Source organism: Salvelinus fontinalis, chromosome 20 (assembly GCF_029448725.1).
Source record: "Salvelinus fontinalis isolate EN_2023a chromosome 20, ASM2944872v1, whole genome shotgun sequence".
In the NCBI taxonomy this organism is placed as follows: domain Eukaryota; kingdom Metazoa; phylum Chordata; class Actinopteri; order Salmoniformes; family Salmonidae; genus Salvelinus; species Salvelinus fontinalis.
The window spans coordinates 40,456,792-40,483,183 of record NC_074684.1 but is presented as its reverse complement, the minus strand read 5'-3'; the positions used below and the strand labels follow the sequence as shown (position 1 = coordinate 40,483,183).

Below are 26,392 nucleotides of genomic sequence, written 5' to 3'. Positions count from 1 at the left end.
CAATTGTCTTCACTGACATTTTCAACCTCTCCCGGTCTGAGTGTGTAATACCAACATGTTTCAAGCAGGACACCATAGTCCATAGTCCCTGTGCCCAAGAACACAAAGGTAATCTGCCTAAAAAACTACACGTCTGTAGCTATGAATTGCTTTGAAAGTCTGATCATGGCTCACAACACCATTATCCCAAAAATCCTAGACCCACTTCAATTTGCATACCGCCCAAACAGATCCACAGATGATGCAATCTCTATTGCACTCCACACTGCCCTTTCCCACCTGGACAAAAGGAACACCTGTGTGAGAATACTGTTCATTGACTACAGCTCAGCGTTCAACACCATAGTGCCCTCAAAGCTCATCACTAAGCTAAGGACCCTGGGACTAAACACCTCCCTCTGCAACTGGGTCCTGGACTTTCAGAATTTTCCATGTTTTACAATCCTTGTGAGGATTACTGGTACCCACAAGGATAGTTAGTTAAACAACAAAACACACACACACACACACACACACACACACACACACACACACACACACACACTTCCATCTCGCAAATGATCAACTGTTTGCTTTGCTAACATAGGTGTGTGTGTGTGTGTGTGTGTGTGTGTGTGTGTGTGTGTGTGTGTGTGTGTGTGTGTGTGTGTGTGTGTGTGTGTCTCTCACCAGGTGAGCTATGAGAACACCATGCTAGCTGCAGGTAGCTGTGATAAGACCATCAGAGTATGGTGTCTTCAGACCTGTGTTCCTCTCGCTGTACTGGAAGGCCATTCTGCATCCATCACCTCTCTACAGGTAGGAGGAGGAGGTCCTGCAGTTTCCTGTCCTCTACTTCTCTCCTCTGATTGGTTTATTGTGTTGTAGTTCTCTCCTCTGATTGGTTTATTGTGATGTAGTTCTTTCCTCTGATTGGTTTATTGTGATGTAGTTCTCTCCTCTGATTGGTTTATTGTGTTGTAGTTCTCTCCTCTGATTGGTTTATTGTGTTGTAGTTCTCTCCTCTGATTGGTTTATTGTGTTGTAGTTCTCTGATTGGTTTATTGTGTTATAGTTCTCTCCTCTGATTGGTTTATTGTGTTGTAGTTCTCTGATTGGTTTATTGTGTTGTAGTTCTCTCCTCTGATTGGTTTATTGTGTTGTAGTTCTCTCCTCTGATTGGTTTATTGTGTTGTAGTTCTCTCCTCTGATTGGTTTATTGTGTTGTAGTTCTCTCCTCTGGTCAGTGGTTCTAAGCGGTTCCTGTCCTCCACCGGAGCCGACGGAACCATCTGCTTCTGGCAGTGGGACGCACGCACTCTGAAGTTCGGGTGAGACACACACACACACACACACACACACACACACACACACACACACACACACACACACACATACACATACACACACACACATACACACACACACACACATATACACACACACACACACACACACACACACACACACACACACACACACACACACACGTCAGTGTTAATGTGTGTGTGTTCAGGCAGGGGCCTGGTAAGTTCACGGAGCGGTCCAGACCTGGAGTTCAGATGATCTGTTCATCCTTCAGCGCAGGTAACCATGGACACCGTCTGACATTTTACCTTACAAAATAGTTTTAAAGTGAAATAAATGAAACCAGAATTGACCTTAATGAGCGTGTGTTTCCAGGGGGTATGTTCCTGGCTACAGGTTCTACTGACCACATCATCAGAGTGTTTTACTTCGGTTCTGGACAACCGCAGAAGATCTCTGAGCTGGAGTCACACACTGTGAGTGTCTGCATGTACTGTATGTGATAATGACAGACTCTGATTCTGAGGTGTAGAGTGATAATGACAGACAGACTGATTCTGAGGTGTAGAGTGATAATGACAGACTCTGATTCTGAGGTGTAGATTGATAATGACAGACTCTGATTCTGAGGTGTAGAGTGATAATGACAGACACTGATTCTGAGGTGTAGAGTGATAATGACAGACACTGATTCTGAGGTGTAGAGTGTTAATGACAGACAGACTGATTCTGAGGTGTAGAGTGATAATGACATACTGATTCTGAGGTGTAGAGTGATAATGACAGACAGACTGATTCTGAGGTGTAGAGTGATAATGACAGACTCTGATTCTGAGGTGTAGAGTGATAATGACATACTGATTCTGAGGTGTAGAGTGATAATGACAGACAGACTGATTCTGATGTGTAGAGTGATAATGACAGACTGATTCTGAGGTGTAGAGTGATAATGACAGACTCTGATTCTGAGGTGTAGAGTGATAATGACAGACTCTGATTCTGAGGTGTAGAGTGATAATGACATACTGATTCTGAGGTGTAGAGTGATAATGACAGACACTGATTCTGAGGTGTAGAGTGATAATGACAGACTCTGATTCTGAGGTGTAGAGTGATAATGACAGACTGATTCTGAGGTGTAGAGTGATAATAACAGACTCTGATTCTGAGGTGTAGAGTGATAATGACAGACTGATTCTGAGGTGTAGAGTGATAATGACAGACAGACGGTTTCTGATGTGTAGAGTGATAATGACAGACAGACTGAGTGAGGTGTAGAGTGATAATGACAGACACTGATTCTGAGGTGTAGAGTGATAATGACAGACATACTGATTCTGAGGTGTAGAGTGATAATGACAGACTGATTCTGAGGTGTAGAGTGATAATGACAGACAGACTGATTCTGAGGTGTAGAGTGATAATGACAGACAGACGGTTTCTGATGTGTAGAGTGATAATGACAGACAGACTGAGTGAGGTGTAGAGTGATAATGACAGACACTGATTCTGAGGTGTAGAGTGATAATGACAGACATACTGATTCTGAGGTGTAGAGTGATAATGACAGACTGATTCTGAGGTGTAGAGTGATAATGACAGACAGACTGATTCTGAGGTGTAGAGTGATAATGACAGACTGATTCTGAGGTGTAGAGTGAATATTCAGAGATATAATGCCTTGTGCCATCTTTGCTATCTCTCTCTCTCTCTCTCTCTCTCTCTCTCTCTCTCTCTCTCTCTCTCTCTCTCTCTCTCTCTCTCTCTCTCTCTCTCTCTCTCTCCCATTCTCTCTTTCTCTCTCCTCTTGCTCTCTTTCTCTCTCTCTCTCTCTCTCTCTCTCTCTCTCTCTCTCTCTCTCTCGCTCTCTCTCTCTCTCTCTCTCTCTCTCTCTCTCTCTCTCTCTCTCTCTCCCATTCTCTCTTTCTCTCTCCTCTTGCTCTCTTTCTCTCTCTCCCTCAGGATAAAGTGGACAGCATCCAGTTTTCAAACTGCAGTGACAGGTAAGGATTTATCTTCTTTGTGTGTGGCAGATAATGGTTTATACTGTGTTGTGTGTGTGACAGATAAGGGTTTATCCTGTGTGTGTGTGTGTGTGTGTGTGACAGATAAGGGTTTATACTGTGTGTGTGTAACAGATAAGGGTTTATACTGTGTGTGTGTGTGACAGATAAGGGTTTATACTGTGTGTGTGTGACAGATAAGGTTTTATACTGTGTGTGTGTGTATGTGACAGATAAGGGTTTATACTGTGTGTGTGTGTGTGTGTGTGACAGATAAGGGTTTATACTGTGTGTGTGTGACACATACGGGTTTATCCTCTGGGTGTGTGTGTGTGTGTGTGACAGATAAGGGTTTATACTGTGTGTGTGTGTGTGTGTGTGTGTGTGTGTGTGTGTGTGTGTGTGTGTGTGTGTGTGTGTGTGTGTGTGTGTGTGTGTGTGTGACACATACGGGTTTATCCTCTGGGTGGGTGTGTGTGTGTGTGTGTGTGTGTGTGTGTGTGTGTGTGTGTGTGTGTGTGTGTGTGTGTGTGTGTGTGTGTGTGTGTGTGTGTGTGTGTGTGTGTGTGTGTGTGTGTGTGTGACAGATAAGGGTTTATACTGTGTGTGTGTGTGTGTGTGTGTGTGTGTGACAGATAAGGGTTTATACTGTGTGTGTGTGTGTGACAGATAAGGGTTTATACTGTGTGTGTGTGCCAGATAAGGGTTTATACTGTGTGTGTGTGACAGATAAGGTTTTATACTGTGTGTGTGTGTGTGTGTGTGACAGATAAGGGTTTATACTGTGTGTGTGTGTGTGTGTGGCAGATAAGGGTTTATACTGTGTGTGTGTGTGTGTGTGTGTGACAGATAAGGGTTTATACTGTGTGTGTGTGACAGATAAGGTTTTATACTGTGTGTGTGTGACAGATAAGGGTTTATACTGTGTGTGTGTGTGTGTGTGTGTGTGTGACAGATAAGGGTTTATACTGTGTGTGTGTGTGTGTGCCAGATAAGGGTTTATACTGTGTGTGTGTGTGTGCCAGATACGGGTTTATACTGTGTGTGTGTGTGTGTGTGTGTGTGTGTGTGGCAGATAAGCAGAAACTGTTTACTCTGTTTACTCTGTTTACTCTACAGACTCTGTTTACTCTGTTTACTCTGTTTACTCTACAGACTCTGTTTACTCTGCATACTCTGCATACTCTGTTTACTCTGCATACTCTGTTTACTCTGTTTACTCTGTTTACTCTACAGACTCTGTTTACTCTGCATACTCTGTTTACTCTGCATACTCTGTTTACTCTGCATACTCTGTTTACTCTGTTTACTCTGTTTACTCTGCAGACTCTGTTTACTCTACATACTCTGTTTACTCTGTTTACTCTGTTTACTCTGCAGACTCTGTTTACTCTGTTTACTCTGTTTACTCTGCAGACTCTGTTTACTCTACAGACTCTGTTTACTCTGCATACTCTGTTTACTCTGCATACTCTGTTTACTCTGCATACTCTGTTTACTCTGTTTACTCTGTTTACTCTACAGACTCTGTTTACTCTGCATACTCTGTTTACTCTGCATACTCTGTTTACTCTGTTTACAGACTCTGTTTACTCTGCATACTCTGTTTACTCTGCATACTCTGTTTACTCTGTTTACTCTACAGACTCTGTTTACTCTGCATACTCTGTTTACTCTGCATACTCTGTTTACTCTGCAGACTCTGTTTACTCTACAGACTCTGTTTACTCTGTTTACTCTGCAGACTCTGTTTACTCTACAGACTCTGTTTACTCTGCATACTCTGTTTACTCTGCATACTCTGTTTACTCTGTTTACTCTGTTTACTCTACAGACTCTGTTTACTCTGCATACTCTGTTTACTCTGTTTACTCTACAGACTCTGTTTACTCTGCATACTCTGTTTACTCTGCATACTCTGTTTACTCTGTTTACTCTGTTTACTCTGCAGACTCTGTTTACTCTGCATACTCTGTTTACTCTGCAGACTCTGTTTACTCTACAGACTCTGTTTACTCTGTTTACTCTGCAGACTCTGTTTACTCTACAGACTCTGTTTACTCTGCATACTCTGTTTACTCTGCATACTCTGTTTACTCTGTTTACTCTGTTTACTCTACAGACTCTGTTTACTCTGCATACTCTACAGACTCTGTTTACTCTGCATACTCTGTTTACTCTGCATACTCTGTTTACTCTGCATACTCTGTTTACTCTGCATACTCTGTTTACTCTGTTTACTCTGCAGACTCTGTTTACTCTGTTTACTCTGCAGACTCTGTTTACTCTACAGACTCTGTTTACTCTGCATACTCTGTTTACTCTGCATACTCTGTTTACTCTGCATACTCTGTTTACTCTGCATACTCTGTTTACTCTGCTTACTCTGTTTACTCTGTTTACTCTGTTTACTCTACAGACTCTGTTTACTCTACAGACTCTGTTTACTCTGCATACTCTGTTTACTCTGTTTACTCTGCATACTCTGTTTACTCTACAGACTCTGTTTACTCTGCATACTCTGTTTACTCTGCATACTCTGTTTACTCTGTTTACTCTACAGACTCTGTTTACTCTACAGACTCTGTTTACTCTACAGACTGTTTACTCTGCATACTCTGTTTACTCTGCAGACTCTGTTTACTCTGTTTACTCTGCAGACTCTGTTTACTCTGCAGACTCTGTTTACATTTACATTACATTTAAGTCATTTAGCAGACGCTCTTATCCAGAGCGACTTACATTTAACCTTTTTTTTTTTTTTTTTTTAAACCAGGCAAGTCAGTTAAGAACAAACTCTTATTTTCAATGAAGGCCTACCGGGGAACAGTGGGTTAACTGCCTTGTTCAGGGGGCAGAACGACAGATTTGTACCTTGTCAGCTCAGGGATTTGAACTTGCAACCTTTCGGTTACTAGCCCAACGCTCTAACCACTAGGCTACCCTGCCGCCCCTGTTTACTCTGCATACCCTGTTTACTCTGCAGACTCTGTTTACTCTGCAGACTCTGTTAACTCTGCAGACTCTGTTTACTCTGCAGACTCTGTTTACTCTGCATACTCTGTTTAATCTGCATACTCTGTTTACTCTGCATACTCTGTTTACTCTGCATACTCTGCATACTCTGTTTAATCTGCAGACTCTGTTTACTCTGCAGACTCTGTTTACTCCGCAGACTCTGTTTACTCTGCATACTCTGTTTAATCTGCATACTCTGTTTACTCTGCATACTCTGTTTACTCTGCATACTCTGCATACTCTGTTTAATCTGCATACTCTGTTTACTCTGCATACTCTGTTTACTCTGTTTACTCTGCATACTCTGTTTACTCTGTTTACTCTGCATACTCTGTTTACTCTGCAGACTCTGTTTACTCTGCAGACTCTGTTTACTCTGCATACTCTGTTTAATCTGCATACTCTGTTTACTCTGCATACTCTGTTTACTCTGCATACTCTGCATACTCTGTTTAATCTGCATACTCTGTTTACTCTGCATACTCTGTTTACTCTGTTTACTCTGCATACTCTGTTTAATCTGCATACTCTGTTTACTCTGCATACTCTGTTTACTCTGTTTACTCTGCATACTCTGTTTACTCTGTTTACTCTGCATACTCTGTTTACTCTGCATACTCTGTTTACTCTGCATACTCTGTTTACTCTGTTTACTCTGCATACTCTGTTTACTCTGTTTAATCTGCATACTCTGTTTACTCTGCTTACTCTGTTTACTCTGTTTACTCTGCATACTCTGTTTACTCTGTTTACTCTACATACTCTGTTTACTCTGCATACTCTGCAGACTCTGTTTACTCTGCATACCTTGTTTACTCTGCAGACTCTGTTTACTCTGCTTACTCTGTTTACTCTGCATACTCTGTTTACTCTGTTTACTCTGCATACTCTGTTAACACTGCTTACTCTGCATACTCTGTTTACTCTGTTTACTCTGCAGACTCTGTTTACTCTACATACTCTGTTAACACTGCTTACTCTGCATACTCTGTTTACTCTGCATACTCTGCATACTCTGTTTACTCTGCAGACTCTGTTTACTCTGCATACTCTGTTTACTCTGCATACTCTGTTTACTCTGCATACTCTGTTTACTCTGCATAATCTGTTTACTCTGCATACTCTGTTTACTCTGCATACTCTGTTTACTCTGCATACTCTGTTTACTCTGTTTACTCTGTTTACTCTGTTTACTCTGCATACTCTGTTTACTCTGCATACTCTGTTTACTCTGCATACTCTGTTTACTCTGTTTACTCTGTTTACTCTGCATACTCTGTTTACTCTGTTTACTCTGCATACTCTGTTAACACTGCTTACTCTGCATACTCTGTTTACTCTGTTTACTCTGCAGACTCTGTTTACTCTACATACTCTGTTAACACTGCTTACTCTGCATACTCTGTTTACTCTGCATACTCTGCATACTCTGTTTACTCTGTTTACTCTGCAGACTCTGTTTACTCTGCATACTCTGTTTACTCTGCATACTCTGTTTACTCTGCATACTCTGTTTACTCTGTTTACTCTGCATACTCTGTTTACTCTGCATACTCTGTTTACTCTGCATACTCTGTTTACTCTGTTTACTCTGCATACTCTGTTTACTCTGCATACTCTGTTTACTCTGCATACTCTGTTTACTCTGTTTACTCTGCATACTCTGTTTACTCTGTTTACTCTGCATACTCTGTTTACTCTGCATACTCTGTTTACTCTGCAGACTCTGCATACTCTGTTTACTCTGTTTACTCTGCATACTCTGCATACTCTGTTTACTCTGCAGACTCTGTTTACTCTGTTTACTCTGCATACTCTGTTTACTCTGCATACTCTGTTTACTCTGCATACTCTGTGTACTCTACATACTCTGTTAACTCTACATACTCTGTTTACTCTGTTAACTCTGCAGACTCTGTTTACTCTGCATACTCTGTTTACTCTACAGACTCTGCATACTCTGTTTACTCTGTTTACTCTGTTTACTCTGCAGACTCTGTTTACTCTGTTTACTCTGCAGACTCTGTTTACTCTGCATACTCTGTTTACTCTGCAGACTCTGTATACTCTGTTTACTCTGCAGACTCTGTTTACTCTGCATACTCTGTTTACTCTGCATACTCTGTATACTCTGTTTACTCTGTTTACTCTACATACTCTGTATACTCTGCATACTCTGTTTACTCTGCTTACTCTGTTTACTCTGCATACTCTGTTTACTCTACAGACTCTGCATACTCTGTTTAATCTGCATACTCTGTTTACTCTGCATACTCTGTTTACTCTGCATACTCTGTTTACTCTACAGACTCTGCATACTCTGTTTAATCTGCATACTCTGTTTACTCTGCATACTCTGTTTACTCTACATACTCTGTATACTCTGCATACTCTGTTTACTCTGCTTATTCTGTTTACTCTGCATACTCTGTTTACTCTACAGACTCTGCATACTCTGTTTACTCTACATACTCTGTATACTCTGCATACTCTGTTTACTCTGCTTACTCTGTTTACTCTGCATACTCTGTTTACTCTACAGACTCTGCATACTCTGTTTAATCTGCATACTCTGTTTACTCTGCATACTCTGTTTAATCTGCATACTCTGTTTACTCTGCATACTCTGTTTACTCTGCATACTCTGTTTACTCTGCAGACTCTGTTTACTCTGCATACTCTGTTTACTCTGCATACTCTGTTTACTCTACAGACTCTGCAGACTCTGTTTACTCTGCATACTCTGTTTACTCTGTTTACTCTGCATACTCTGTTTACTCTGTTTACTCTGCATACTCTGTTTACTCTGTGTAACGGATGTGAAATGGCTAGCTAGTTAGCGGGTACGCGCTAGTAGCATTTCAATCAGTTACGTCACTTGCTCTGAGACTTTAAGTAGGGTTGCCCCTTGCTCTGCAAGGGCCGTGGCTTTTGTGGAGCGATGGGTAACGACGCTTCGTGGTTGACTGTTGTTGATGTGTGCAGAGGGTCCCTGGTTCGCGCCCGTGTCGGGGCGAGGGGACGACGTAAAGTTATACTGTTACATCTGCATACTCTGTTTACTCTCTCCACACCTGCCTACGGTGTATAACACTGCTTGTGTGTGTGTGTGTGTGTGTGTGTGTGTAGGTTTGTGAGTGGCAGCAGGGATGGTACAGCTCGTATCTGGCAGCTCCATCAGCAGGAGTGGAGGAGCATTCTACTGGACATGCAGGCCAAGTTACCAGGGTACACACACACTACACACACTGCACACACACTACACACACTACACACACACACACACACACACTACACACACACTATACACACTACACACACTACACACACACTACACACACACTACACACACACACTCTACACACATTACACACACTACACACACACACACACACACACACACACACACACACACACACACACACACACACACACACACACACACACACACAGACACTACACACACACTACACACATTACACACACCACACACACCACACACACACACCACACACTCCATGTGATATACAGTACCAGACAAATGTTTTTACACACCTACTCATCTTAACTCTTACTCATTCCAGGGTTTTTCTTAACTTGTACTATTTTCTACATTGTATGATAATATTGTAGACATCAACACTATGACATAACACATATGGAATCATGTAGAATCATGTAGTAACATTTAGAATCATATGGAATCATGTAGTAACACATAGAATCATATGGAATCATGTAGTAACATAGGGAATCATATGGAATCATGTAGTAACATATAGAATCATGTAGAATCATGTAGAATCATATGGAATCATGTAGTAACATATAGAATCATATGGAATCATGTAGTAACATGTAGAATCATGTAGTAACATGTAGAATCATATGGAATCATGTAGTAACATATAGAATCATATGGAATCATGTAGTAACATGTAGAATCATATGGAATCATGTAGTAACATATAGAATCATATGGAATCATGTAGTAACATATAGAATCATATGGAATCATGTAGTAACATATAGAATCATGTAGTAACATGTGGAATCATGTAGTAACATATGGAATCATGTAGTAACATATGGAATCATGTAGTAACATATGGAATCATGTAGTAACATATGGAATCATGTAGAATCATGTAGTAACATATGGAATCATGTAGTAACATATGGAATCATGTAGTAACATATGGAATCATGTAGTAACATAGGGAATCATGTAGTTACATATGGAATCATGTAGTTACATAGGGAATCATGTAGTAACATAGGGAATCATGTAGTAACATAGGGAATCATGTAGTAACATAGGGAATCATATAGTAACATAGGGAATCATGTAGTAACATAGGGAATCATGTAGTAACATAGGGAATCATGTAGTAACATAGGGAATCATGTAGTTACCAGCACAGTGTTATAATTTCTTTTGCTCCCGAGTTGCACAGCGGTCTAAGGTACTGCACCTCAGTGCTAGAGGTGTCACTACAGACCCTGGTTCGGTTCCAGGCTGTATCACAACCGGCCATGATTGGGAGTCCCATAGGGCGGCACACAATTGGCCCAGCGTCTTCCGGGTTAGGGGTTGGCCGGGGTAGGCCGTCAATGTAAATAAGAATTTGTTCTTAACTAGTTAAATAAAGGTTAGTTAAATAAAGGTTAGTTAAATAAAGGTTAGTTAAATAAAGGTTATTTATGTAGTTAAATAAAGGTTGAATAAATGTAACATTTTGATTTATTTTAGATTCTTCAAAGTAGCCACCTTTTGCCTTGATGAAAGCTTTGCACACTCTTGGCATTCTCTCAACCAGCTTCACCTGGAATGCTTTTCCAACAGTCTCGAAGGAGTTCCCACATATGCTGAGCACTTGTTGGCTGCTTTTCCTTCACTCTGCGGTCCAACTCATTCCAAACCATCTCAATTGGGTTGAGGTTGGATGATTGTGGAGGCCAGGTCATCTGATGCAGCACTCCATCACTCTCCTTCTTGGTCAAATAGCCTTTACACAGCCTGGAGGTGTGTTGGGTCATTGTCCTGTTCATAGTCCCACTAAGTAGTCAAATCAAGTCATAGTCCCACTAAGCGGAAACCAGATGGGATGGCGTGTTGCTGCAGAATGCTGTGGTAGCCATGCTGGTTAAGTGTTCCTTGCGGGTTAAGTGTCACCAGCAAAGCACCCCCACACCATCACACCACCACCTCCATGCTTCATGGTGGGAACCACACATGCGGAGATCATCCGTTCACCTACTCTGCGTCTCACAAAGACACGGCGGTTGGATCAAAAAATCTCAAATTTGGACTCTGCAGACCAAAGGACACATTTCCAACGGTCTAATGTCCATTGCTCGTATTTCTTGCCCCAAGCAAGTCTCTTCTTCTTATTGGTGTCTTTTAGTAGTTGTTTCTTTGCAACAATTCGACCATGAAAGCCTGATTCACACAGTCTCCTCTGAACAGTTGATGTTGAGATGTGTCTGTTACTTGAACTCTGTAAAGCATTTATTTGGGCTTCAATATCTGAGGCTGGTAACTGTAATGAACTTATCCTCTGCAGCAGAGGTAACTCTGGGTCTTCCATTCCTCTGGCGGTCCTCATGAGAGACAGTTTCATCATAGCACTTGATGGTTTATGCAACTGAACTTGAAGAAACTTCCAAAGCTCTTGACATTGCCTCTCTGATTAATGCCCTCCTTGCCTGGTCTGTGAGTTTTGGTGGGCGGCCCTCTCTTGGCAGGTTTGTTGTGGTGCCATATTCTTTCAATTTTTTTAATAATGGATTTAATTGTGCTCCGAGGGATGTTCAAAGTTTCGGATATTTTTTTATAACCCAACCCTGATCTGTACTTCTCCACAACTTTGTCCCTGACCTGTTTGGAGAGCTCCTTGGTCTTCATGGTGCCCCTTGCTTAGTGGTGTTGCAGACTCTGGGGCCTTTCAGAACAGGTGTATATATACTGAGATCATGTGACAGATTGTGACACTTAGATTGCACACAGGTGGACTTTATTTAACTAATTATGTGACTTCTGAAGGTAATTGGTGGCACCAGATCTTATTTAGGGGCTTCATAGCAAAGGGAGTGAATACATATACACGCACCACTTTTCTGTTTTTTGTTTTTTAGAATACTTTAAAACAAGTCATTTTTTTAAATTTCACTTCACCAATTTGGATTAATTTGTTTATGTCCGTTACGTGAAATCAAATAAAAATCAATTGAAATTGTAATGCAACAAAAAAAAGGAAAAACGCCAATGGGAATACCTTTGGATTTGCACTGTATATAGCTGTTTGCAAAGAAAACATGTCTTACACATAACAAATATTTGAGTAAATAATCTGAAAGTTGTGCTGCGGAACTAAGGAACTGCATCACAGTGCTTGAGGCGTCACTACAGACCCGGGTTCGATCTCAGGCTGTGTCGTTACCGGCCGTAACCGGGAGTCCCATAGGGCGGCGCACAATTGGCCCAGGATTGTCCAGGTTAGTTGAGGGCTTGGACGTGGGGGGGGGGGCTTTACTTGGCTCATCGCACTTTAGTGACTCCTTGTGGCGGGCCGGGTGCCAGCAGGTTAATTTTGGTGGGTCAGTTGAGCAGTGTTTCCTCAGACACATTGGTGCAGCTAGTTTCCGTGTTAAGTGAGCAGGTGTTAAGAAGGTTTTACGGGTCATGTTTCAAGAAGACGTATGATTGTGAGCCCGTTGGTGAGTTTCAGCGATGAGACAAGATTGTTTTCACGAAATTGGGGAGAAAAAAAGTGGAAAAAATATATATATGATCTGAAACGTGAATATGTTATGCACATGAAGGTACCAAGCAATCATTAGAAATGTTTTTGTTCTAAAAAAAAATCCCCATTTTTCTCCCCAATCTCGTGATATCTAATCGCTAGTAACGATCTTGTCTTATCACTGCATCTCCCCATCTCTCTCTGCATCCTCTTTGCTCGAGACGCGAAGATCGAGATGTTCTCTGAAAATCGCCAAAACGTGGTGCTTCTTAACACACAGGGATGTTCTCTGTTTAGTGAGTCCTCCAGATCAGAGGCAGTAGGGATGACCAGGGATGTTCTCTGTTTAGTGAGTCCTCCAGATCAGAGGCAGTAGGGATGACCAGGGATGTTCTCTGTTTAGTGAGTCCACCAGATCAGAAGCAGTAGGGATGACCAGGGATGTTCTCTGTTTAGTGAGTCCTCCAGATCAGAGGCAGTAGGAATGACCAGGGATGTTCTCTGTTTAGTGAGTCCTCCAGATCAGAGGCAGTAGGGATGACCAGGGATGTTCTCTGTTTAGTGAGTCCTCCAGATCAGAGGCAGTAGGGATGACCAGGGATGTTCTCTGTTTAGTGAGTCCTCCAGATCAGAGGCAGTAGGGATGACCAGGGATGTTCTCTGTTTAGTGAGTCCTCCAGATCAGAGGTAGTAGGGATGACCAGGGATGTTCTCTGTTTAGTGAGTCCTCCAGATCAGAGGTAGAGAGATGACCAGGGATGCTTATCCCGGAAGCCAATGTGTCGGTGGAAACACTGTTTGACTGACAGAAGTCAGCTTGCAGGCGCCCGGCCCGCCACGAGGAGTTGCTAGAGCAACCAAACCCTCCCGCCCTATGAGGCTGCTCTTGTCACGGCCGTCTGTGACACAACCTGGGAGCGAACCTCAAGCAGCACTTAGAACCTTAGAACGTCATTCAACCAATCATTTCTGATTAAAAAAACATTTGTGGAAATAAGCTGTTGTTGAATCGTCTATATTAGTTTCTAGAGCACAACATGTCTTTCAAAAGTAGATGGAATTAATAAAGGCTCTCAATCCATAAAAATATATTATTTCTGGTGCTCCTAAATTTTGTCCTACCAAATGAAAAATCTTCATTCAGAGCTCTGATTTGTGATGTATTTATTAATGTTGTGATGTCATCTGTCTACCAGGAAGTACAATCCCCCTCCGCTGGAGGACAAGGTGACCAAGCTGAAGGTTACCATGGTAGCCTGGGATCGTCACGACAACACAGTCATCACCGCCGCCAACAACCTGACGCTCAAAGTCTGGAACTCCACCACCGGAAACCTCATCCACATACTGATGGTACAAACACACACACAGTGGTGGACAAATCTAATCAAATCAAGTTTATTTTATATAGCCCTTCGTACATCAGCTAATATCTCAAAGTGCTGTACTGAAACCCAGCCTAAACAGCAAGCAATGCAGGTGTAGAAGCACGGTGGCCGGGAAAAACTCCCTAGAGAGGCCAGAACCTAGGAAGAAACCTAGAGAGGAACCAGGCTATGAGGCGTGGCCAGTCCACTTCTGGCTGTGCCGGGTGGAGATTATAACAGAACATGGCCAAGATGTTCAAAATGTTCATAAATGACCAGCATGGTCAAATAATAATCAGGAATAAATCTCAGTTGGCTTTTCATAGCCGATCATTAAAGTACCCAATTGTCATACTTGATTAAACGTAAAGATTCCTTAATAGAAAAGGACTCAAGTAAAAGTGGAAGTCACCCAGTGAAATACAACTTGAGTAAAAGTCTTAAAGTATTTGGTTATAAATATACTTAAGTATCAAAAGTAAAAGTACGAATAATAAAACATTCCATATATTAAGCAAACCAGACTGCACAAATGTTATTTTTTTAAATGTATTTATGTATTTATGAATAGCCAGGGGCACACCAAACAACACTCAGACATGATTTACAAACAAAGCATTTCTGTTTAGTGAGTCGTCCAGATCAGAGGCAGTAGAGATGACCAGGGATGTTCTCTGTTTAGTGAGTCCTCCAGATCAGAGGCAGTAGGGATGACCAGGGATGTTCTCTGTTTAGTGAGTCCTCCAGATCAGAGGCAGTAGGGATGATCAGGGATGTTCTCTGTTTAGTGAGTCGTCCAGATCAGAGGCAGTAGGGATGACCAGGGATGTTCTCTGTTTAGTGAGTCCTCCAGATCAGAGGCAGTAGGGATGACCAGGGATGTTCTCTGTTTAGTGAGTCCACCAGATCAGAGGCAGTAGGGATGACCAGGGAGGTTCTCTGTTTAGTGAGTCCTCCAGATCAGAGGCAGTAGGGATGACCAGGGATGTTCTCTGTTTAGTGAGTCCTCCAGATCAGAGGCAGTAGGGATGACCAGGGATGTTCTCTGTTTAGTGTGTGAATTGGATAATTTTCCTGTCCTGCTAAACATTCAAAATGTAATGAGTATTTTTAGGTGTCAGGGAAAATGTATGGAGTAAAAAATACATTATCTCCTTTAGAAATGTAGTGATATAAAAGTAAAAGTTGTCAAAAACATAAATAGTAAAGTACAGATACCCCAAAAACTACTTAAGTAGTTCTTTAAAGTATTTATACTGAAGTACTGTACACCACTGCCCACACACACACACACACACACACACACACACACACACACACACACACACACACACACACACACACACACACACACACACACACACACACACACACACACACACACACACACACACACACACACACACACACACACACTCACACCTCACACATGTACACACACACACACTAATTTGATGGATTCTGTAATTGATCGATTCCAGGGTCATGAGGACGAGGTGTTTGTCCTGGAGCCACACCCCTTTGACCCCCGCATCCTGTTCAGCGCCGGGCATGATGGGAACGCCATCGTCTGGGACCTGGCCAGGGGGGTCAAGATACGATCCTACTTCAACATGGTGAGGCAGGGGGGCAGATGGGGTGTGTGTGTGTTTATGATGGTTCTGGGTTGATGTTGTCATACTCGTATTCCTAATTGTATCCATTTTATCACACTTGATACTTGTAATCAGACTTACTCAGGTTCGGAAACACCCAGACGTGCACTTTAAATACCGATGAAGTCTATACCTCAAGGTCACATTACTGCTCTGTCACTCAGAGAGCATCGTTTTGTTCCTTCATTACTGCTCTGTCACTCAGAGAGCATCGTTATGTTCCTTCATTACTGCTCTGTCACTCAGAGAGCATCGTTATGTTCCTTCATTACTGCTCTGTCACTCAGAGAGCATCGTTATGTTCCTTCATTACTGCTCTGTCACTCAGAGAGCATCGTTTTGTTCCTTCATTACTGCTCTGTCACTCAGAGAGCATCGTTTTGTTCCTTCATTACTGCTCTGTCACTCAGAGAGCATCGTTATGTTCCTTCATTACTGCTCTGTCACTCAGAGAGCATCGTTATGTTCCTTCATTACTGCTCTGTCACTCAGAGAGCATCGTTATGTTCCTTCATTACTGCTCTGTCACTCAGAGAGCATCGTTATGTTCCTTCATTACTGCTCTGTCACTCAGAGAGCATCGTTATGTTCCTTCATTACTGCTCTGTCACTCAGAGAGCATCGTTATGTTCCTTCATTACTGCTCTGTCACTCAGAGAGTATCGTTTTGTTCCTTCATTACTGCTCTGTCACTCAGAGAGCATCGTTATGTTCCTTCATTACTGCTCTGTCACTCAGAGAGCATCGTTATGTTCCTTCATTACTGCTCTGTCACTCAGAGAGCATCGTTATGTTCCTTCATTACTGCTCTGTCACTCAGAGAGCATCGTTTTGTTCCTTCATTACTGCTCTGTCACTCAGAGAGGATCGTTATGTTCCTTCATTACTGCTCTGTCACTCAGAGAGCATCGTTTTGTTCCTTCATTACTGCTCTGTCACTCAGAGAGCATCGTTATGTTCCTTCATTACTGCTCTGTCACTCAGAGAGCATCGTTATGTTCCTTCATTACTGCTCTGTCACTCAGAGAGCATCGTTATGTTCCTTCATTACTGCTCTGTCACTCAGAGAGTATCGTTTTGTTCCTTCATTACTGCTCTGTCACTCAGAGAGGATCGTTATGTTCCTTCACTCATTCACATTGTTCAAAGGTAAATCACAGCTGAAAATCCACATACTTATAGTCCTATTCATAGTCCTATTCAATGATCAATGAAATAGGTTAGTAAATAGCCTAATGCATGGCTGGCTAGTACTGCCTGCATTTACTCCAGACACATTTAGATGAAGGTGGGAGAACTCGCCCCAATGTAGCGTTTCACTTTCAAGAGGAGAAAAACTTCATCTCTCTTATGCCACAACATTTCTACAATCAAAATAAACTTTCTACAAAGGGGTAACTTGTGCCCTGACACGAGTGACTGTAACAGAACCGCGCGTGTCTGTCTGGGGAAATGAGAGCAGCGGCTTGTTCTAATCCAATCATTGCAGCTGGCTCAACTGATACCCCGCCCGGTTTCTTTACAGACCGAAGAACGAGCCAGAAGTAGATTGGAGCACACAGCGCTTCACACTGTTTGAGTGAAAGAGAGACTGGCGTCTGAAAATTATATTATTTCCGATGACAGACATTTACAAAAAAAACTTGTCATAATCGTATTCGGAAAATGATCCTTATCCGTTACAATACTTGTTTTGTCCGAGTACTCGGCACCCCCCCCCTATCCAGTGGTGTAGTGGAGGGTAAACGCACGGTAACACCCCCCCTATCCAGTGGTGTAGTGGAGGGTAAACGCACGGTAACACCCCCCCTATCCAGTGGTGTAGTGGAGGGTAAACGCACGGTAACACCCCCCCCCCCCTATCCAGTGGTGTAGTGGAGGGTAAAAGCACGGTAACACCCCCCCTATCCAGTGGTGTAGTGGAGGGTAAACGCACGGTAACACCCCCCCTATCCAGTGGTGTAGTGGAGGGTAAACGCACGGTAACACCCCCCCCCCCCCCTATCCAGTGGTGTAGTGGAGGGTAAACGCACGGTAACACCCCCCCCCCCTATCCAGTGGTGTAGTGGAGGGTAAACGCACGGTGACCCCCCCCCCCCCTATCCAGTGGTGTAGTGAAGGATAAACGCACGGTAACACCCCCCCCCCTATCCAGTGGTGTAGTGGAGGGTAAACGCACGGTGACACCCCCCCCCCCTATCCAGTGGTGTAGTGGAGGGTAAACGCACGGTAACACCCCCCCCCCCCCCCCCCCTATCCAGTGGTGTAGTGGAGGGTAAACGCACGGTAACACCCCCCCCCCTATCCAGTGGTGTAGTGGAGGGTAAACGCACGGTAACACCCCCCCCCCTATCCAGTGGTGTAGTGGAGGGTAAACGCACGGTAACACCCCCCCCCTATCCAGTGGTGTAGTGGAGGGTAAACGCACGGTAACACCCACCCCCCCCCCCCCCCCTATCCAGTGGTGTAGTGGAGGGTAAACGCACGGTAACACCCCCCCCCCTATCCAGTGGTGTAGTGGAGGGTAAACGCACGGTGACCCCCCCCCCCCCCCTATCCAGTGGTGTAGTGGAGGGTAAACGCACGGTAACACCCCCCCTATCCAGTGGTGTAGTGGAGGGTAAACGCACGGTAACACCCCCCCCCCTATCCAGTGGTGTAGTGAAGGGTAAACGCACGGTAACACCCCCCCCCCCCTATCCAGTGGTGTAGTGGAGGGTAAACGCATGGTAACACCCCCCCCCTATCCAGTGGTGTAGTGGAGGGTAAACGCATGGTAACACCCCCCCTATCCAGTGGTGTAGTGAAGGGTAAACGCACGGTAACACCCCCCCCCCTATCCAGTGGTGTAGTGGAGGGTAAACGCACGGTAACACCCCCCCCCTATCCAGTGGTGTAGTGGAGGGTAAACGCACGGTGACACCCCCCCCCCCCCTATCCAGTGGTGTAGTGGAGGGTAAACGCACGGTAACACCCCCCCCCCCCTATCCAGTGGTGTAGTGGAGGGTAAACGCACGGTAACACCCCCCCCCCCCCCCCCCCCCTATCCAGTGGTGTAGTGGAGGGTAAACGCACGGTAACACCCCCTATCCAGTGTTTACCCATCTATGGTAACTACTCTACATTTTCCCCTTTTCCAGATTGAAGGCCAAGGTCAAGGGGTAGTGTAATAACTCTCTGGTTCTCTGTGTTGTCTCTAGATTGAAGGCCAAGGCCATGGGGCGGTGTTTGACTGTAATAACTCTCTGGTTCTCTGTGTTGTCTCTAGATTGAAGGCCAAGGCCATGGGGCGGTGTTTGACTGTAATAACTCTCTGGTTCTCTGTGTTGTCTCTAGATTGAAGGCCAAGGCCATGGGGCGGTGTTTGACTGTAATAACTCTCTGGTTCTCTGTGTTGTCTCTAGATTGAAGGCCAAGGCCATGGGGCGGTGTTTGACTGTAATAACTCTCTGGTTCTCTGTGTTGTCTCTAGATTGAAGGCCAAGGCCATGGGGCGGTGTTTGACTGTAATAACTCTCTGGTTCTCTGTGTTGTCTCTAGATTGAAGGCCAAGGCCATGGGGCGGTGTTTGACTGTAATAACTCTCTGGTTCTCTGTGTTGTCTCTAGATTGAAGGCCAAGGCCATGGGGCGGTGTTTGACTGTAATAACTCTCTGGTTCTCTGTGTTGTCTCTAGATTGAAGGCCAAGGCCATGGGGCGGTGTTTGACTGTAATAACTCTCTGGTTCTCTGTGTTGTCTCTAGATTGAAGGTCAAGGCCATGGGGCGGTGTTTGACTGTAATAACTCTCTGGTTCTCTGTGTTGTCTCCAGATTGAAGGTCAAGGGGCGGTGTTTGACTGTAATAACTCTCTGGTTCTCTGTGTTGTCTCTAGATTGAAGGCCAAGGTCAAGGGGCGGTGTTTGACTGTAATAACTCTCTGGTTCTCTGTGTTGTCTCTAGATTGAAGGCCAAGGCCATGGGGCGGTGTTTGACTGTAAGTGTAGTCCTGATGGACAGCACTTTGCTGCTACAGACTCACATGGTCACCTGCTCATCTTCGGCTTCGGATCCAGCAGCAAGTATGACAAGGTACACACTAGGGAGTCTGCTACTCCTATACTATATTACTACAATTACTATAACACTACTACCATTTACATTACATTTAAGTCATTTAGCAGACGCTCTTATCCAGAGCGACTTACAAATTGGTGCATTCACCTTATGGCATCCGGTGGAACAGCCACTTTACAATAGTGCATCAGATCTTTTAAGGGGGGGGGGGGGGGGGGGCAGAAGGATTGCTTTATCCTAGGTATTCCTTGAAGAGGTGGGGTTTCAGGTGTCTCCGGAAGGTGGTGATTGACTCCGCTGTCCTGGCGTCGTGAGGGAGTTTGTTCCACCATTGGGGGGCCAGAGCAGCGAACAGTTTTGACTGGGCTGAGCGGGAACTGTACTTCCTCAGTGGTAGGGAGGCGAGCAGGCCAGAGGTGGATGAACGCAGTGCTCTTGTTTGGGTGTAGGGCCTGATCAGAGCCTGAAGGTACTGAGGTGCCGTTCCCCTCACAGCTCCGTAGGCAAGCACCATGGTCTTGTAGCGGATGCGAGCTTCAACTGGAAGCCAGTGGAGAGAGCGGAGGAGCGGGGTGACGTGAGAGAACTTGGGAAGGTTGAACACCAGACGGGCTGCGGCGTTCTGGATGAGTTGTAGGGGTTTAATGGCACAGGCAGGGAGCCCAGCCAGCAGCGAGTTGCAGTAATCCAGACGGGAGATGACGAGTGCCTGGATTAGGACCTGCGCCGCTTCCTGTGTGAGGCAGGGTCGTACTCTGCGGATGTTGTAGAGCATGAACCTACAGGAACGGGCCACCGCCTTGATGTTGGTGGAGAACGACAGGGTGTTGTCCAGGATCACGCCAAGGTTCTTAGCGCTCTGGGAGGAGGACACAATGGAGTTGTCAACTACCACCACTATATACTACTATAATACTACTTCTACTACTACTACTACACTACTACTACTACCAGTATTACAATACTACCAACACATTACTATAACACTACTACTACTACTACTACTACTTCTATAATACTACTACTACTACTATAATAATACTACATTACTATAACACTACCACTACTACTACTTCTGTAATACTACTACAATAATACTACATTACTATACCACTACTTCTACTACTTGTACTACTACTACTACTACTACTACTACTACTACTACTACTACTACTACTACTATATTACGATACTGCTACTACTAGTACTAGAACCACTACTCCTATAGCACGATAGTACTACTAAACTATACAACTAGTACTACTATACTACTACTATACTGATACTACTACACTGCTACTATAATACTATACCACTTCTACTACTACTGCTAATACTATACTACTACTATAACACTACTACCACTACTACAATACTATAACACTGCTACTGCTACTGCTAATACTATACTACTACTATAACACTACTACCACTACTACAATACTATACCACTTCTACTACTACTGCTAATACTATACTACTACTATAACACTACTACCACTACTACAATACTATACCACTTCTACTACTACTGCTAATACTATACTACTACTATAACACTACTACCACTACTACAATACTATAACACTGCTACTGCTACTGCTGCTACGTCTGCTACTATACTACAATATAGTAACAATACTACTACTGCTACTACTACCTTACTATAACACTACTTCTAATACTACTACTACTACTATATTACGATACAGCTGCTACTACTACTACTAGTACTAGAAGTAATACTCCTATGTTATGATATTACTACCACACTACTAGTACTACAATACTACTACTATGCTGCGACTGCTGTACTCCTACTATAATACTATAACACTACTACTACTACCGCTACTAAAATACTATAGCACTACTACTGCTGCTGCTACTACTGCTACTATACTACAATAATATAACACTACTACTACTACTACTACTACTACTACTACTAATACATTACTATACTACTACTACATTTCTGTACCACTACTACTACTACTGTTACTACTACTATATTACGCTACTGCTACTACTACTACTATTAATGTCACTACTACTACTAGTACTACTACTCCTATATTATGATAGTACTACTACACTATACTCTACTACTAATAATACTACTACACCATACTACTTCTACGGTACTGTATGACTACTACGACTATTACGATACTATACTACTAATACTTCTACTGCTATGATACTCTGCTGCTACTACTGCTACTATGATACAATACTACTATGGCGCTATTACCACTGCTACTGTACTGCAATTCTACTACTACTACTACTACTACTACTACTACTACTACTACTACTACTACGGCTACATCTACTACAATACAATGCCACTACTACCACTACTACTGTGATACTATACTACTACTACTACTACTACTACTATACAACTATATTAAAACTACTACTGTGATTCTATACTACTACTACTACTACTATACTACAGCTACTATGACTACTGCGATACTATACTACTACTACTACTAATATAATTATATACTACTTGTACTACTACTATGACACTATTCTACTATACTAATACTAGTGCAACTACTTGTACGATAATACACTACTACTAGTACCAATATGATGCTATAATACTACTAATACTACTGGTATGATATTATACTGCTTTTACTGCAACTACTGTCATACTACTACTACTACTACTACTACTACTACTACTACGATACTTTACTACTACTACACTATACTACTTCTACAATGCTGTACTACTACTACGACTATTAAGATACCATACTACTATTACTTCTACTATACTACTATGTTACTATGTTACTACTACTACTACGGTACTATACTACTTCTACCCCGATATTACTACTATGGTACTATACTACTTTTATTACTACAATACTGTTCTACTGCTACGAGTACTACTAATACAATACTATTACTACTACACTATCTATTTCTATGACCACAGTACTATACTACTACTACGATATTATACTACTCCTACTACTACTACAATACTATACTATTACTACTACTACTACTACTACTACTACTACTACAATACTATACTATTACTACTACTACTACTACTACTGATTTGATACTATACCACTACTACTGTGATACTTTACTTCTACAACTATACTACTATACTACTGGTCCCGTGTGGCTCAGTTGGTAGAGCATGGAGCTTGCAACGCCAGGGTTGTGGGTTCGATTCCCACGGGGGACCAGTACAAAAAAGTATGAATGTATGTACTTGTAAGTCGCTCTGGATAAGAGCGTCTGCTAAATGACTTAAATGTACTATATTACTACTACTATACTACAACCACTATGGTCCCTACGATAATATACTATTGCTAGTATAATACTATGCTACTTGTACTACTGCTACTACTTAATTACTGCTATACTATACTACATAATATGCTACTTCTACTACTGCTATACTACTGCGATACTACTATGATACGATACTACTTCTACTATTATTAGAGTACTAGGTCTGCAACCTTTTGTAAAACTACTCAACAAATCTACACTATAAACCAAATCTTTCCCTCCCTCCCTCCCTCCCTCCCTCCCTCCCTCCCTCCCTCCCTCCCTCCCTCCCTCCCTCCCTCTCTCTCTCTCTCCCTCCCTCTCTCTCTCTCCCTCCCTCCCTCCCTCCCTCTCTCGCTCTCTCCCTCCCTCCCTCCCTCCCTCCCTCGCTCTCTCCCTCCCTCCCTCCCTCCCTCCCTCTCTCCCTCCCTCCCTCCCTCCCTCCCTCCCTCTCTCTCTCTCTCTCTCTCTCTCTCTCCCTCCCTCCCTCCCTCCCTCCCTCCCTCTCTCTCCCTCTCTCCCTCTCTCCCTCCCTCCCTCTCTCCCTCTCTCCCTCTCTCCCTCTCTCCCTCCCTCCCTCAGATAGCGGACCAGATGTTCTTCCATACTGACTACCGCCCGTTGATCCGTGATGTTAATAACTACGTGTTGGACGAGCAGACCCAGCAGGCACCACACCTCATGCCCCCTCCCTTCCTGGTGGACGTGGACGGGAACCCCCACCCTCCTCCATACCAACGCCTCGTACCCGGACGGGAGAGCTGCAGAGACCAACAGCTCATACCACAGATGGGAGTCACCTCCTCAGGTACATGTCAGTTTGTCAGGGAGTCACCTCCTCCTCCTCCTCCTCCTCCTCAGGTACATGTCAGTTTGTCAGGGAGTCACCTCCTCCTCCTCCACCTCCTCAGGTACATGTCAGTTTGTCAGGGAGTCTCCTCCTCCTCCTCCTCCTCAGGTACATGTCAGTTTGTCAGGGAGTCACCTCCTCCTCCTCCTCAGGTACATGTCAGTTTGTCAGGGAGTCTCCTCCTCCTCCTCCTCAGGTACATGTCAGTTTGTCAAGGAGTCTCCTCCTCCTCCTCCACCTCCTCAGGTACATGTCAGTTTGTCAGGGAGTCTCCTCCTCCTCCTCCTCCTCCTCCTCCTCAGGTGCATGTCAGTTTGTCAGGGAGTCTCCTCCTCCACCTCCTCAGGTACATGTCAGTTTGTCAGGGAGTCTCCTCCTCCTCCTCCTCAGGTACATGTCAGTTTGTCAGGGAGTCTCCTCCTCCTCCTCCTCCTCCTCAGGTACATGTCAGTTTGTCAGGGAGTCTCCTCCTCCTCCTCCTCAGGTGCATGTCAGTTTGTCAGGGAGTCACCTCCTCCTCCTCCTCCTCCTCCTCCTCAGGTACATGTCAGTTTGTCAGGGAGTCTCCTCCTCCTCCTCCTCAGGTGCATGTCAGTTTGTCAGGGAGTCACCTCCTCCTGTGACATTTATTTCATCCACAAGATAGTGGTTGGCTTATCTGGATTTGCTTGACTTTGACAGACATAGGTACTCATTTTGTGTGCAGGTCCTGTTTATATTTAGGTGCAGAAACTCTACAATAGTTTAATATATTCTATATGTATTAATTGAACTTGTATTTATTCAGGGGAATCCACTGAGACCAGGATCTCATTTACAATGTTCCCCTGACGACATCAATACAACACATTCAAAATAATCAATACAAATGACAATCAACACCACAGCTTCAAATACAATTAATTACATTCAATCCAAACAGTTGCATTTCTCATAAAATTCATTCAACATTGGTCCTAATCTGCTCTAGAGGCACCAGAGAGTCATGATGTAGGATATTGGTCCTAAACTGCTCTAGAGGCACCAGAGAGTCATGATGTAGGACATTGGTCCTAATCTGCTCTAGAGGCACCAGAGAGTCATGATGTAGGACATTGGCAGGATATTGGTCCTAATCTGCTCTAGAGGCACCAGAGAGTCATGATGTAGGACATTGGCAGGATATTGGTCCTAAACTGCTCTAGAGGCACCAGAGAGTCATGATGTAGGACATTGGCAGGATATTGGTCCTAAACTGCTCTAGAGGCACCAGAGAGTCATGATGTAGGATATTGGTCCTAAACTGCTCTAGAGGCACCAGAGAGTCATGATGTAGGATATTGGTCCTAAACTGCTCTAGAGGCACCAGAGAGTCACGATGTAGGATATTGGTCCTAAACTGCTCTAGAGGCACCAGAGAGTCATGATGTAGGATATTGGTCCTAAACTGCTCTAGAGGCACCAGAGAGTCATGATGTAGGATATTGGTCCTAATCTGCTCTAGAGGCACCAGAGAGTCATGATGTAGGATATTGGTCCTAATCTGCTCTAGAGGCACCAGAGAGTCATGATGTAGGACATTGGTCCTAATCTGCTCTAGAGGCACCAGAGAGTCATGATGTAGGATATTGGCAGGATATTGGTCCTAAACTGCTCTAGAGGCACCAGAGAGTCATGATGTAGGATATTGGTCCTAATCTGCTCTAGAGGCACCAGAGAGTCATGATGTAGGATATTGGCAGGATATTGGTCCTAAACTGCTCTAGAGGCACCAGAGAGTCATGATGTAGGATATTGGCAGGATATTGGTCCTAAACTGCTCTAGAGGCACCAGAGAGTCATGATGTAGGATATTGGTCCTAATCTGCTCTAGAGGCACCAGAGAGTCATGATGTAGGATATTGGTCCTAATCTGCTCTAGAGGCACCAGAGAGTCATGATGTAGGATATTGGTCCTAAACTGCTCTAGAGGCACCAGAGAGTCATGATGTAGGATATTGGTCCTAAACTGCTCTAGAGGCACCAGAGAGTCATGATGTAGGTTATTGGTCCTAATCTGCTCTAGAGGCACCAGAGAGTCATGTGGTAGGGAGTTTTGTAGGATATA

At 43.7% G+C, this 26,392-nt stretch overlaps 1 protein-coding gene across 2 annotated transcripts in view; it reads left to right on the top strand.

The window, feature by feature from the left end:
- phip (pleckstrin homology domain interacting protein) overlaps positions 1-26,392 on the top strand; it is a 116,918-nt gene that overhangs the window by 23,234 nt on the left and 67,292 nt on the right. For both annotated transcript variants that reach the window (XM_055873401.1, XM_055873402.1), the window contains 10 exons: positions 673-798; positions 1,210-1,310; positions 1,496-1,566; positions 1,663-1,763; positions 3,250-3,290; positions 9,438-9,536; positions 14,251-14,407; positions 15,903-16,037; positions 20,019-20,147; positions 24,039-24,264. In XM_055873401.1, coding sequence (XP_055729376.1) covers positions 673-798; positions 1,210-1,310; positions 1,496-1,566; positions 1,663-1,763; positions 3,250-3,290; positions 9,438-9,536; positions 14,251-14,407; positions 15,903-16,037; positions 20,019-20,147; positions 24,039-24,264 — 1,186 coding nt within the window. The remainder of the gene's footprint in view (positions 1-672; positions 799-1,209; positions 1,311-1,495; positions 1,567-1,662; positions 1,764-3,249; positions 3,291-9,437; positions 9,537-14,250; positions 14,408-15,902; positions 16,038-20,018; positions 20,148-24,038; positions 24,265-26,392) is intronic.